Consider the following 11,509-nt stretch of genomic DNA (forward strand, 5'->3'; position numbering starts at 1 on the left):
TAGAACTCCTCCTAGGCCGTTACTCCGATTTTCACGAAAATGGAACCAGATCATCTTCAGACCAAACTTAGAACCTGTCATCACAAGCATGACCTGAGGCATCATGCAGTGTTTCGGCGCAGCGCCACCTACTGGAGCGGAGATATGAAAAATGGATATTTTTGCTTATAACTTCTGATGGGCTCATTGGATTCGGGGAATCATGCTGATTCAAATGATATCAAATTTTCATATTGGCTATTTTAGCCGTCGGCCATTTTGAATTTTGTGCTAAAATGCTGTATTTTACAAACGCATTAGCGTATCGTTATGAAACTTGGTATGGGTCATCAGGACAATGCCCCGAAGGAGCCTGAAAAGTTTCGGACAAGCGCCACCTTGTGGTCAAAAGTTATAACAAAATTTACAAAAATGCTAATAACTTTTGACTATATAAATTGATTGTAATGAAACTGCTCTCTGTAGATTCCTTGGGTCATGCTGAGAACATAGATATCAAATTTGCCATAGTCAGCTGAACTTCCTGTCCGCCATATTGTTTTTCTTTAAAAACCTACTTTTTCGAACTCCTCCTAGACCGTTGCTCCGATTTTCACCAAAATCGAACCGTATCATCTTCAGACCATGCCGACAAAAAGTTATGGATTGCAAGTCGATAAGTAATTACCGGAGCAAAGAATTTGAGATATGATGCAAAAATGACTCTTGAAGCTGTATCTCTGCAATGCTTTATCATATTCAGACCAAACTTGGTACATGTCATCACAAGCATGACCTAAGACATCATACATTGTTTTGGCTCAGCGCCACCTACTGGAGGGGAGATATGAAAAAAGGCTATTTTTGCTTATAACTTCTGATGGGTTTGACAAAAATTCATAAATTTGGTATGGGTCATCAGGACAATGCCCTGAAGGAGCCTGAGAAGTTTCAGACCAGCGCCACCTTGTGGTCAAAAGTTATAACAAAATTGACAAAAAGCTAATAACTTTTTTTTCTAATTGCACACTGCTGCTGTTGGTCTGATGCTCCCAGCCATGTTGGCTGGCTTCTTGTGCCGTTTTTGTGTTTGGCCCCGTAATTGCTGCTTGCAGCTATATTTTTAATTGTTCTTACATCAACTTAAAGACCAAGGATTTTATAAATACAAATTATCTGGACTAATTCTAGACTGTTAACAAAGACTACAACCAATCTCAAAAACAGCAACCCTGTTATGAACGACTCAATAAATATAATATTTATAGCAATCCCATAAATATGTGATTATTTACTATACTTTATTCATGTTGATACATGACAGTATGTATGAATGAATGCATGCATGCATGAAATGCAGTCAGATAGACATTGTTGCTCCATCAACAGCATGTGATAATCTACTGCAAACCACACAAGAACAGCAATGAGGAACTAAGGAATCTTTAAAGTATATATTTGACTGAAAGTAAATTATCAAATCAGAAAGGAATTATTTATTTCTAAAACATTTTAGAATATTTCCTGAAGATATGACATAGAGAAAAGGATCCAGACAGCAGTTTACCAAAGCCAGAGTCTTGATTAAATCACCATAAACTCTACGGAAGGACTTCAGTTGGGAATGAACATCTGGATGAGAAGTTTTAGTCAGAGTAGTAACTATATCAATCACATTGATGATGTGCAAAGGAGTCCAAAACAGAAAGAAAGCCACAACGATGCTGACCACAAGTCTCTTCTTGTAAGTCTTAACCTTTGGCCCCTGATTTCTGGGTTCCTGGTCCTGTGGAGCTCTAGTTAGACTGGAGCTCTTGACTTTTTGGCTCAAGCCTTTGTGCAACCAGAGATAACATGTTAACATGATCAAAAATGGGATGACAAAGCCCAACAGGATCTCAAGAAGCAAAACAGTCACTTTTACAGACTGTGACTCCATTGCCCTCTGACATCTCTGCAATCCATCCTTGTCTTTGAGTCCTTGAGTGAAAAATATTGGTAGGGCAAAAACAAAGGCTAGAATCCAGATGCCAATCAGCTGAAGGCGCCTGTGCCGTCTCTCCAGTCTGTGCAGTATCATCCTGTTAGTGACTCTGGACTTGATGACATTGTGATAGCGATGAACACTCATGGAGGTGACCGTCAGGACTCCAACATACAGACACCAGTGACCCAAGAAGAAAAAGAACCTACAAGACCAAAGGCCGAGTTTCCATCCAAACACTATTCCACACAGCACCACAGGAGCCACGCAAAGGGTCAAAGCATCAGAGACAGCAAGGTTTACCATTAGTTTTAAGGTAAAGCTCAAATGTTTGTTCCACTGACGAGCAATGCTGATGATTACTGCAATGTTGCTTGGCAAACCCACCAAACAACACAAACCCATAAGTACAGCAGGAGCGATCTGTTCTGAAACCACAGCAGTGCTGTTAGAGGTTGAATTACAGTCTAATCTTTGCTCCATCATTAAAATTTCTTGTCTGGAAAATGCTGAACCTGAGCTATAACTGGTAGAAGAAGAGGAACTAAGTTGACTCCTCCCATTTCTCACAGCTTTGCTATTATCTCAGTCTTCACAACAAAGTGCTTGCAAATACACAAAGAAAAAAAAATTGGCTATTGTAACTTGTAACTATGTCTGTTTAGTTTCATTGTGTTTTGGTTGTTTTCCCTGTTTTGTTTTGCTTTGCTCTGAGTTCCTTGTGCTTATTAGTTTCCATAGTTCCTAATTTCAGGAAAGTTCCAGAAGATCAAACCATAACAGATTTATTTATTAATTTATTATTTTATTTTATTATTGTTTGCTTCATTTTTGCAACGTCCTGTATAGTTCAGTTCCAACCAGCTCCAAAACACTTGCTAGTAAGTGTGAATAGAGATGGTTTTATTATTGGGAGATACCAGGGTCTGTGGCTCTACCATTGGAGAAAGTGTAACAGCCAACTTGGATCATGTGTGCCTTGATAACCAATAACATTACGGCCTTAACGGCATCAAATTTCTTTTTGTGCGACAGTCAATCATTTTTGTCATATACCACAAACAATGAATGAGCAGTGCCATAAACGGAACCCTACCTGTTGTAATATTGTCTGTGATTTCTTTTATAAAACAGATTGTTTAAAGGAAAACATGTTGAAGATTAGGAAATATCTCATTAAATGATAAGCTGTTTTCCAATAGCAGTTTATTCAGCTTAGTAGAGCCTCTCAGATGGGTTCCAGAAGTAAAACTTCCATTAATTTTCTCCAAAGTGCCTAAAGAGTTCTACAGGGAACACCCACTCCCATGAAGCACCACGAGTGGTTTGGTTCATGGATTATGCGTTAACAAAGACTCCTCTTCTTTTCTGTGTCATTCTCCTACACTGTTTATATAGGCTGCTTCATTATTGGCCAGCTCCTGCGTCAGCATCACACTACTGCGTCGTGTTGCTCACGTGAACAGTGTCTACCAATACTGAGCCGGCGTTCTGATGTAGAACCTGGAAGTGCTGAATGTAAACAGTGTAGGAGAATGACACAGAAGAGAAGATATTGTTGAATAAAGTCATTATTTTTGTTTTGTTTTTGCACACAAAAAGTATTCTCGTTGCTTCATAAGATTAAAGGGATACAACGCGTAGTATGTCATGTCACTATGTCCTACGTTGCGGAAATTAAAGTTTTTTGGACGTACGTCGAATGCGTATGGCTGTCGCACCGGAAGCTCATTGTTTTACTTTATAAAGTTTTAAATAAGGATACTTGTCTTACACAAATGCATTGATTCACATCAGAAGGCCTTTATTAACCCTCTGGAGATGTATGGATTTCATTTTTAATGGATGGATGCATTTTTTTTTGTCTTCAGAACAGTCACGTCTACTATTTTAACGATGTCTTTAGTACCTTTCTGGACCTAAAATTGCTGTTTATGTAGGACTCAGATACCTTGCGGATTTCATCAAAAATATCTTAATTTGTGTTTCCGAAGATGATTTAAGGTCTTCCGGATGTGGGACGGCATGAGGGTGAGTAATTAATGACAGTAGTTTCATTTTTGGGTGAACGAACCCTTTAATTCACTGTGAACTATCATGAACAAACAATGATGTTACTGTACAAACAATGAACTTTGTTAACTAATGTTAACAAAGATTAATAAATACTGTAACAAATGTATTGCTCATTATTAGTTAATGTTACATTAACCCTCTACTGCACACATGATGATGGCACATGAAAAAAAATATTCCACATCATTTTTTGGTTTATTTGGGACCATTTTATTGATAAAATATTTTTTGTTGCATCAGGGCAACATTGTGCAACAATGGTACAGAATCATAGAGAAAATTATCATAAGACAATGCTCAGAGAGCAATGCAAAATCACATTTAAACAACAACAAAAAAAAAATGTCAAAAAGTAAAAAGGGAAAAACACTTGAAAGACAATCATATATATTGAATTTGATACATGCATATAGGTTTGTATCATGTAGTGTGTCATGTCATATAATGAACTTCATAATAAGATTTCACTGCGTACAAAACTTCAAAAAGCAGTTCTTCTCTGTTGTGAAATAGAGGTGTATAATTTTTGCACATCACTTTAGGTGTTCCTTCGCACCCAGGAACCCTGCATCTTCCCTTCTTAAAACACATTATTGCCAATGTGAGGTGTTGTCCAAAACATCCTCGAAAAGTACCCCTTATCGCACAATGTTGCCCTGAGGCAACGAAAAGAAAAACTGAATTTTTGACCATGCAAAATAAAATAATCATAATTAAAAAAAAAAAGGCTTCTATACACCTTCAAACGCGCACACATATTTTTTATGTACAGCTCATGTCATTTTAAATAAGATTACTAAAGCAAATAATCTTGCCTTCTTTTCACACCATGTGCTCATGTGACCATGTGTCAGAACAGGACATACCACCTTTAAATGGTGCTTGATAGTGACTCCCACACCTTACTGGACTGATCATTGGTACTTTCTCGACCTTTCTAATTGGTTGTAATCATTTAAAGAAAAATGTACTAAACATACAGCTTTCCGTTGCTGTGCTGTAGAGGGTTAACTAATGTTAAGAAATTAGACCTTATTGTAAAGTGTTACCAGTGTTTGTTATTTTAATGTATTATCGTAACCACTGGTTTATTGCAAAAAATAATTTGCACTCTTCTAGTTGTTTACTTACAGCAGCTAGTGAATTTGAAGTCTTGCACATTCACAGGAAATAACTTATGGTGGATAAAGTAAAACAATAAAATAGCAACACATAAAATAAGTTAACATGCTAAATAAATCAACCCAAACCAGCAAAATACTTTTGTAAGGTCACCTTTACAGGATGATCTCCTCGGTCACTTGCGCTGTCCAATCCTCCTTCTGCAGGAATTTTCTTGAACTTGGTCCTACGGTGTCGGGTGTGTTGATGCTGCCTCCTAGCGTTCTTCCTCTTGATGTTCTTTCTGGTTTGCAGTTTTCACATGTTTCTTTCACCCTTTTGCAAGCTGCAAACATATACCTCAAATGCCTACATCTTCTAATAAAAAATATTCAAAATCTTCTTATTAACTGAAATCTAATAAGAAGCAGAATGAAACAGTTACTTATTAAGTCCATTATAATATAAGGCCATGGGAATATATCACTACTTATGTTCTTAATTCTTAGTTTTAATGTGGCATTTCCTGTATTTCTTGCAACATGTCCAGTTTAACCATAACCAGACAACGAGCCCAAAGCCTTTTGATCTGAAATATTTACTAAAATAAGGGGGTACTTCCATAATAAAACAGCACATTTGCTAATGTTTTTATAGGCTATATATAAATTCATATGAATTATACACACACATACACAAATCAGGCACAACATTATGACAACTGACAGGTGAAGTGAATAACACTGATTCTCTCTTCATCACAGCACCTGTTAGTGGGTGGGATATATTAGACAGCAAGTGAACATTTTGATCTCAAAGTTGCTGTCTTAGAAGCAGAAAAAATTAGCAAGCGTAAGGATTTGAGTGAGTTTGACAAGGGCCAAATTGTGATGGCTAGACGACTGGGTCAGAGCATCTCCAAAACTGCAGCTCTTGTTGGCTGCAGTGGTCAGTATCTATCAAAAGTGGTCCAAGGAAGGAACTTTGGCGAACCGGCGACAGGGTCATGGGCGGCCAAGGTTCACTGATGTACATGGGGAGCAAAGGCTGGCCCGTGTGGTCCAATCCAACAGACGAGCTAGTGTAGCTCCAATTGCTCAAGAAGTTAATGCTGGTTCTGATAGAAAGGTGTCAGAATACACAGTGCATCACAGTTTGTTGCGTATGGAGCTGCATAGCTGCAGATCAGTCAGGGTGCCCATGTTGACCCCTGTCCACTGTCGAAAGCGCCAACAGTGGGCACGTGAGCATCAGAACTGGACCTTGGAGCAATGGAAGAAGGTGGCCTGGTCTGATGAACCACGTTTTCTTTTACATGACGTGGATGGCCGGGTGATGTAGCAAGATGCACTATGGGAAGAAGTCAAGCCGGCAGAGGCAGTGTGATACTTTGGCCAATGTTCTGCTGGGAAACCTTGCCATCCATGTGGATATTACTTTGACATGTACCACCTACCTAAGCATTGTTGCAGACCATGTCCACCCTTTCATGGAAACAGTATTTCGGCAGGATAATGCAGTCAGTGGGGCCCATTAACTGTTTGGTTTCTGACATTCTTCAAAATATCTTCTTTTGTGTTCAGCAGAATAAAGAAATTCATGCAGGTTTGGAACAACTTGACGGTGAGGAGAAATGTTTCAGAGCTGGCAAAAGCTGTGAGAAGAGTGACTCATCTTGCACATTAAGTCACAGCATGCAGAAGTGAAATGCATCGTGGTTGTCCAAACAGGAACTAACACCCGCAGCCAAAGCAAAATAAACTCATATGTGCCATATTACCAAAATAAAGACTTCAGGTAAAGCATACTGAAGTTTCATGAGATCAAATCAACGACTCTGAATCTAACAGCACCCAAAATGTATGGCATTGCAAGGGGGAGCAGTGCAGTGACAAGCCTAGTTCTCACAGTGAAATTCAGTGGTAGTAAAGTTCTTTATGAGGATTTTTATAAAATTTGCATATGCACAAATTTGATCTTAGAGTGTGCGTACGCATAAATCCACGCCAACGCTCAGATTTTCTAAAAACGTACTTTGATGTGGAAAAGTGCTTAGAGCCACGTCAGGGTCTGAGCAGACATACGCACTTTTCCTGGTCAGATTACTGCAGGTTTTTGGAAATCTAAGCTATTCTTGCAGTTCGCTAAGGATTTGGAGGATGACTGGTGAACTTTAATATGTAAATGACATTAATTTAGTGTCGTTTAAAATGCGGAGAACTGAAACCATTCAGCTGCATGCAAGTTCAAGATCATTTGCGATTTATAGATTTCACACACATACGCACATCGGAGAAATGATTGTAAGATCAAATTTAGGATGGTTTCTGCACAACAATTTATAAATGAGGCCCAAGGAGTGGGGAATTATTCTTTATCAATGGTGTCATGAATGTATGTCACACCATTGTGTGATGGAATTCAAAATCTTGAAATAGAACACAATATACCTTCTCTTTATTCCCTGCGTTGTTCAGCACTTTTTAAACAACAATGCCTCTATATTAGTCGAAGGTGAAAATCCTTCATTGGACAAGTATTTTACCTGACCTTAATACTATTGGGCACCTGTGGGGGTAACATTGGGACACTCAAGGAGGTCACCCCTCTGGAGTTAAACAAAACAGATGTGAAAACTTGTATATTCAACGCCAGAAAGGGTCAGAGTAGTATAATATTCAGTATATTAGAGCAGTATACAGAGTAGTAAAGTTATGGAGGATATTTATGCACGAGAATATTACGCATTTGTTGAATTTAATCAAGGGTGTACTCATTTTTGCAACCTTTCATTTAAGCAGAATTGGCTAATTACTTATTTTACAGATATTGGTGACATTTTTCTGTTTTCATTAAGTATCTGCCTAATAAATTTAAATTTTGTCATCTTTTTACGAATTCTAATAACTTTAATCTCTCTCTATAGATAGGCCTATATGTTTATGTCATTAATTTTTATTTTATTTTAAAATTATATTTATTGCTATTTTTAATTTTTATTATTTAATTATTAGCTTAACTCAAACACCAAGGGTTTCATCAATTCAAGTTTGGAAAACATGGCTTAGAATAGCAGTTAAAAAAAACAAGAACAGCAATGAGGAGCCAGCTAGTTTTTGAAGCATATATTTGAATGGAAGTAAATTATCCAATAAGAAAGGAATTATTTCTTTCTGAAAAATTTAAGAATATTTCCTGAAGAAACGGCATAGAGAAAAGGATTCAGACAGCAGTTTACCAAAGCCAGAGTCTTGCTTGCATCACCATATACTCTACGGAAGGACTTCATTTGGGAATGAACATCTGGATGAGAAGTTTTAGTCAGAGTAGTAACTATATCAATCACATTGATAATGTGCACAGGAGTCCAAAACAGAAAGAAAGCCACAATGATGCTGACCACAAGTCTCTTCTTGTAAGTCCTAACATTTGGCCCCTGATTTCTGGGTTCCTGGTCCTGTGGAGCTCTAGTTAGACTGGAGCTCTTGACTTTTTGGCTCAAGCCTTTGTGCAACCAGAGATAACATGTTAACATGATCAAAAATGGGATGACAAAGCCCAACAGGATCTCAAGAAGCAAAACAGTCACTACTACAGAGCGTGACTCCATTGCCCTCTGACATCTCTGCAATCCATCCTTGTCTTTAAGTTCTTGAGTGAAAAATATTGGTAGGGCAAAAACAAAGGCTAGAATCCAGATGCCAATCAGCTGAAGGCACCTGTGCCGTCTCTCCAGTCTGTGCAGTATCATCCTGTTAGTGACTCTTGACTTGATGACATTGTGATAGCGATGAACACTCATGGAGGTGACCGTCAGGACTCCAACATACAGACTCCAGTAACCCAAGAAGAACAAGATCCTACAAGACCAAAGGCCAAGTTTCCATCCAAACAGTATTCCACACAGCACCACAGGAGCCAAGCAAAGGCTCAAAGCATCAGAAACAGCAAGGTTTACCATTAGTTTTAAGGTAAAGCTCAATTTTTTTTTCCACTCATGAGCAATGCTGATGATTACTGCGATGTTGCTTGGCAAACCCACCAAACAACACAAACCCAGAACTACAGCAGGAGCGATCTTTTCTGAACCCACAGCAGTGCTGTTAGAGGTTGAATTGAAGCCTAGTCTTCGCTCCATCATCACATTTTCTTGTCTGGAAATGCTGAACCTGAGCTATGACTGCTTGAAGAACAAGGGCTACGTTGACTCCTCCCACTTCTGTAGACCAAAACCACAGCTTTGCTCTTATCTCAATGAAGGTGCTTGCAAACATTTTTTATGTGTAATTTTATTGTTATTTTTTTCAGCACACTGGTCAACATTACATTGTTTTAATTGTTTTTTTTTAAAATAAATAAACAAGAAACAAACAAGAAGCAAATACACAAAGGCAGAAAAATTAAAGCTTCCCTTTTTCCTGCTATATATAATGTATTTTCTTCTCAAACAAGCATGATGCAATTAATAAATAAATTAAAAAATACAGAGAAAACATTATGAATTCACACTTCACACTTAAAGGGGTCATAAGATGCTATTTAAACGTAAAGCTTATTTTTTAAAATAGCTGCATTCTTTTTGGTTTGTGGTTTTCACACGCTTCTTTCACACAGTTCTGTTCTTCCTTTTACTCCTAATGAAGCCCTTTTTGCAAGCTGCAAGCATTTACCTCAATGCTTATTTTTAAATAAAAAATGTAAAAGGGAAGGGATCACATCATGAAATAAATGTTTTTCTCTAAAACATGTTGGCCACAATTATTGGCACCCCTAAAAATTTTTTATGAGTAAAATATCAACTAAATCAGCTAAAGATGTTACAAACTGGCCTGGAAGAGGACGTGTGTCTATATCATCCTAATGCATGAGGAGGAGAGTTTTTCGTACGTATATACGCCATAAAGTTTGTAAGTCGCTTTGGATAAAAGCGTCTGCTAAATGACTAAATGTAAATGTAAATAAAGTGCGTATCATATGCACGCGAAAAACTGCGTACCATAAGTACGCCAAAACTCATTTTGGCATATATATTCTACGAGATTACAAACTCATACTACTGATATGCATTTTCGTGTGATCGGGCTCGAACATCTTGTTCAGATAAGTGGCATCATGGATTCTATCAAATATCAAAAGATAAAAAATCAAAACCTGAACGTTTCTGCTAGAAATCTTATAAGGGGCCATGGTTGGATCATCCATCAGAGCAAAATCAACACAAAAATGTGTCACTGAGCACAAAATGAAGGTTCTGTCAGGGCTATTTTCAGTCCCCTGACCCTGAACCCTAAAGAAAATGAGTGGAGTGAACTGAAGAGAAGAAGCACCAACATGGAGCTGGGAATCTGAAGGATCTGGAGAGATGGTCTCTAATTTCTTGTCAGGTGTTCTCCAAACTCATTAGGCATTATAGGTGAAGACTCAGAGCTGTTATCTTGGGAAAAGGAGGTTGAAAAAAGCATTGAATAAAAGGGTGCCAATAATTGTAGCCAATGTGTTTTGGAGATAAACATTTATTTCATAAAGAGATTTTCTCCACATTTTCAATTCTTTTACTTCAATGAAAGGTTAGATTTTTGTGATTTATTTTTTATTTTTTATAAAAGATCAAAATGATCAACAATGCATTTATTTTTACAGGCTTCTTTGGTCACATTTACCAATAATTCTGACCACAACTGTATGAAGTTTGCCCAGCACAATCACTACTGATTCACACCCCTAAACAGCAGCAGCTACAGCAGTACTGTATGTGCTTCCCACAGGTTTGAAATATACTTGCGGTGGTAGCCGGGCGAAAAATCCTCCTATTACCCACTATGTGTCAAATAATGTTCTTAGTCTTTTCTTCCTGTGGGGGAGACTACAATAATTTAAATGGAAATCAAATTAAATACAATTTATTGTGTAACCAAAATACCAATAATGCCCAAAAGAAAAAGAAAAAACTTAGCGTGTGACTTTTAATTATAAACAAGCCCGAAATACACCGGGACTCTTATTTTGAAATGTCTGATCTATTGCAGACTGATGGTGCGTTCAAGTCTTCCTGGGAAGTTCGTATTTACGAGGTGGGAAATCGTGTGTACGACGGTAGGTGCGTTCAAGTCACTTTCGTCGGAGTATGATGGCGGTGTGCCTTCTCTAAATTAATTACACAAAATAACAACACTTCTGCTTCTAGAAAATGTAGAGCAAATAATGTACATTAGTTGTATGTTGCTTTTTTATGTTTTTTAATTAATGTATGAAGCTGTTGTAAACTTTATTGTTGCATATTACATTTTTATATTGTGATGCTATTGTATTTTTTGCTGGGAATCAGCTTACTTTGTTGTAAATAGAAAAGCCTGACAATTCAATGCTAAA

The 11,509-nt window shown here is 37.6% G+C and overlaps 2 protein-coding genes across 2 annotated transcripts; both read right to left on the bottom strand.

Annotated features, from left to right (window-relative positions):
* Positions 1-1,471: 1,471 nt before the first annotated feature.
* LOC137022931 (leukotriene B4 receptor 1-like) lies at positions 1,472-2,446 on the bottom strand. Its single transcript, XM_067389401.1, has one exon. The coding sequence runs from the start codon at positions 2,444-2,446 to the stop codon at positions 1,472-1,474; it is 975 nt and encodes a 324-aa protein (XP_067245502.1).
* Positions 2,447-8,303: 5,857 nt separating this feature from the next.
* LOC137022933 (leukotriene B4 receptor 1-like) lies at positions 8,304-9,278 on the bottom strand. Its single transcript, XM_067389402.1, has one exon. It carries the CDS (start codon positions 9,276-9,278, stop codon positions 8,304-8,306), a length of 975 nt encoding a protein of 324 aa, XP_067245503.1.
* Positions 9,279-11,509: the final 2,231 nt, after the last annotated feature.

The sequence above is a fragment of the Chanodichthys erythropterus genome, chromosome 7 (genome assembly GCF_024489055.1).
Source record: "Chanodichthys erythropterus isolate Z2021 chromosome 7, ASM2448905v1, whole genome shotgun sequence".
Taxonomy (NCBI): Eukaryota; Metazoa; Chordata; class Actinopteri; order Cypriniformes; family Xenocyprididae; genus Chanodichthys; species Chanodichthys erythropterus.

Coding starts and splice junctions, on each gene's coding strand:
- LOC137022931 (XM_067389401.1), bottom strand. CDS start 2,446: ATGGAGCAAAGATTAGACTGTAATTCAACCTCTAACAGCACTGCTGTG.
- LOC137022933 (XM_067389402.1), bottom strand. CDS start 9,278: ATGGAGCGAAGACTAGGCTTCAATTCAACCTCTAACAGCACTGCTGTG.